General features: G+C 52.0%; 1 protein-coding gene across 4 annotated transcripts in view; it reads left to right on the forward strand.

Annotated features, from left to right (window-relative positions):
* The first annotated feature begins 221 nt into the window (after positions 1–221).
* The window catches only part of si:dkey-117m1.4 (uncharacterized), a 22,404-nt gene continuing 21,637 nt past the window's right edge, over positions 222–988 (forward strand). For 2 of the 4 annotated variants that reach the window (XM_023265751.3, XM_055010150.1), the window contains exon 1: positions 222–487. In XM_023265751.3, coding sequence (XP_023121519.2) covers positions 393–487 — 95 coding nt within the window. In that variant the 5' untranslated portion in view covers positions 222–392. The remainder of the gene's footprint in view (positions 488–988) is intronic. The other 2 variants (XM_023265750.3, XM_023265752.3) reach the window with 2 other exon arrangements.

The following is a 988-nucleotide window of genomic DNA, read 5'->3' on the forward strand; positions in this document are numbered from 1 at the left end:
CCCAATATCTCCTCTCAGCGAGCTAATCACTCCTCTTAGAAACGCTCTACTTTTTTCATCTGCTTGGTGAGCGCGTCCATTCGTCCGCGGGGGTGGCGAGCATCATCCCGTTGAATGAAAGTGACACGCAGCCTGATATTTACCCCCGTGCGGCGAGGACATTTGCACGACGTTTTAAAAATCAAACGTTTGTCCCGTTTTCGCTGAGCGACGAGACGAGGTTAGATCACGGCGCGGAGTGATTAGTTGTCCGCCGCACGCTGCGCACCCCTCCGCCGGGCCGCGGTGGGATCGGCTGGAATAACCTTGGTGTGAGCCCGTTGAGCGGTTGGAGAGCAGAGCGAGAGGCTGAACGGCGCGGCGGCGGAAGATTGGCGACTGCTGGCGTGAACATGGCGGAGACCGTACGCTCGCTCTTCGAATACCGGGACCCACACTGCCTGGACAGCGACGGAGAGGGCGTCAAACCGACGCCGCCGCTCCGTGGGTGAGGAAAACCGTTAACCGTGGCATTGTTTAGTAGCGGAGAACTGCTCCATATTGGTGTTTTGCTGCCCAATGACAGCCAGACTCGGGTGGGTGTGTGCGCGCATGTATGTGTGAGGGTGTTTTTGATGGAGCTAAAGTTAAAACCGCACGTTGTTTGTCAAGTTTGTCAACGAGCAAGCGTCAAAATGAACGAAATGTCGTGATAAAGTCTGTTGTTTTGCCTCCTGCTAGCCTGTTTCGGAGTTTTTTTTTTTTTGCGCCAACGGTAATTCCACCTTACAAAGCAGCGCCGAAAGAGGCGTGTGCGCGCGTGCACGAGTTTGTGTCTGTTGTGTCTGACAGTGAAATTACCTCTTGATTGTGTTACTGAGTGACACGATGAAGAAAACAAAAATGATAGACAAAAAAAACACCCCACAATTGCAGCAGAAATGACACGACGTGTACTTCACACTTGTTACTTTTTCAGTTAAACCCAGAGAGACCTTTAAACAAGATG

This window comes from Amphiprion ocellaris, chromosome 4 (assembly GCF_022539595.1).
Source record: "Amphiprion ocellaris isolate individual 3 ecotype Okinawa chromosome 4, ASM2253959v1, whole genome shotgun sequence".
NCBI lineage: Eukaryota > Metazoa > Chordata > Actinopteri > Pomacentridae > Amphiprion > Amphiprion ocellaris.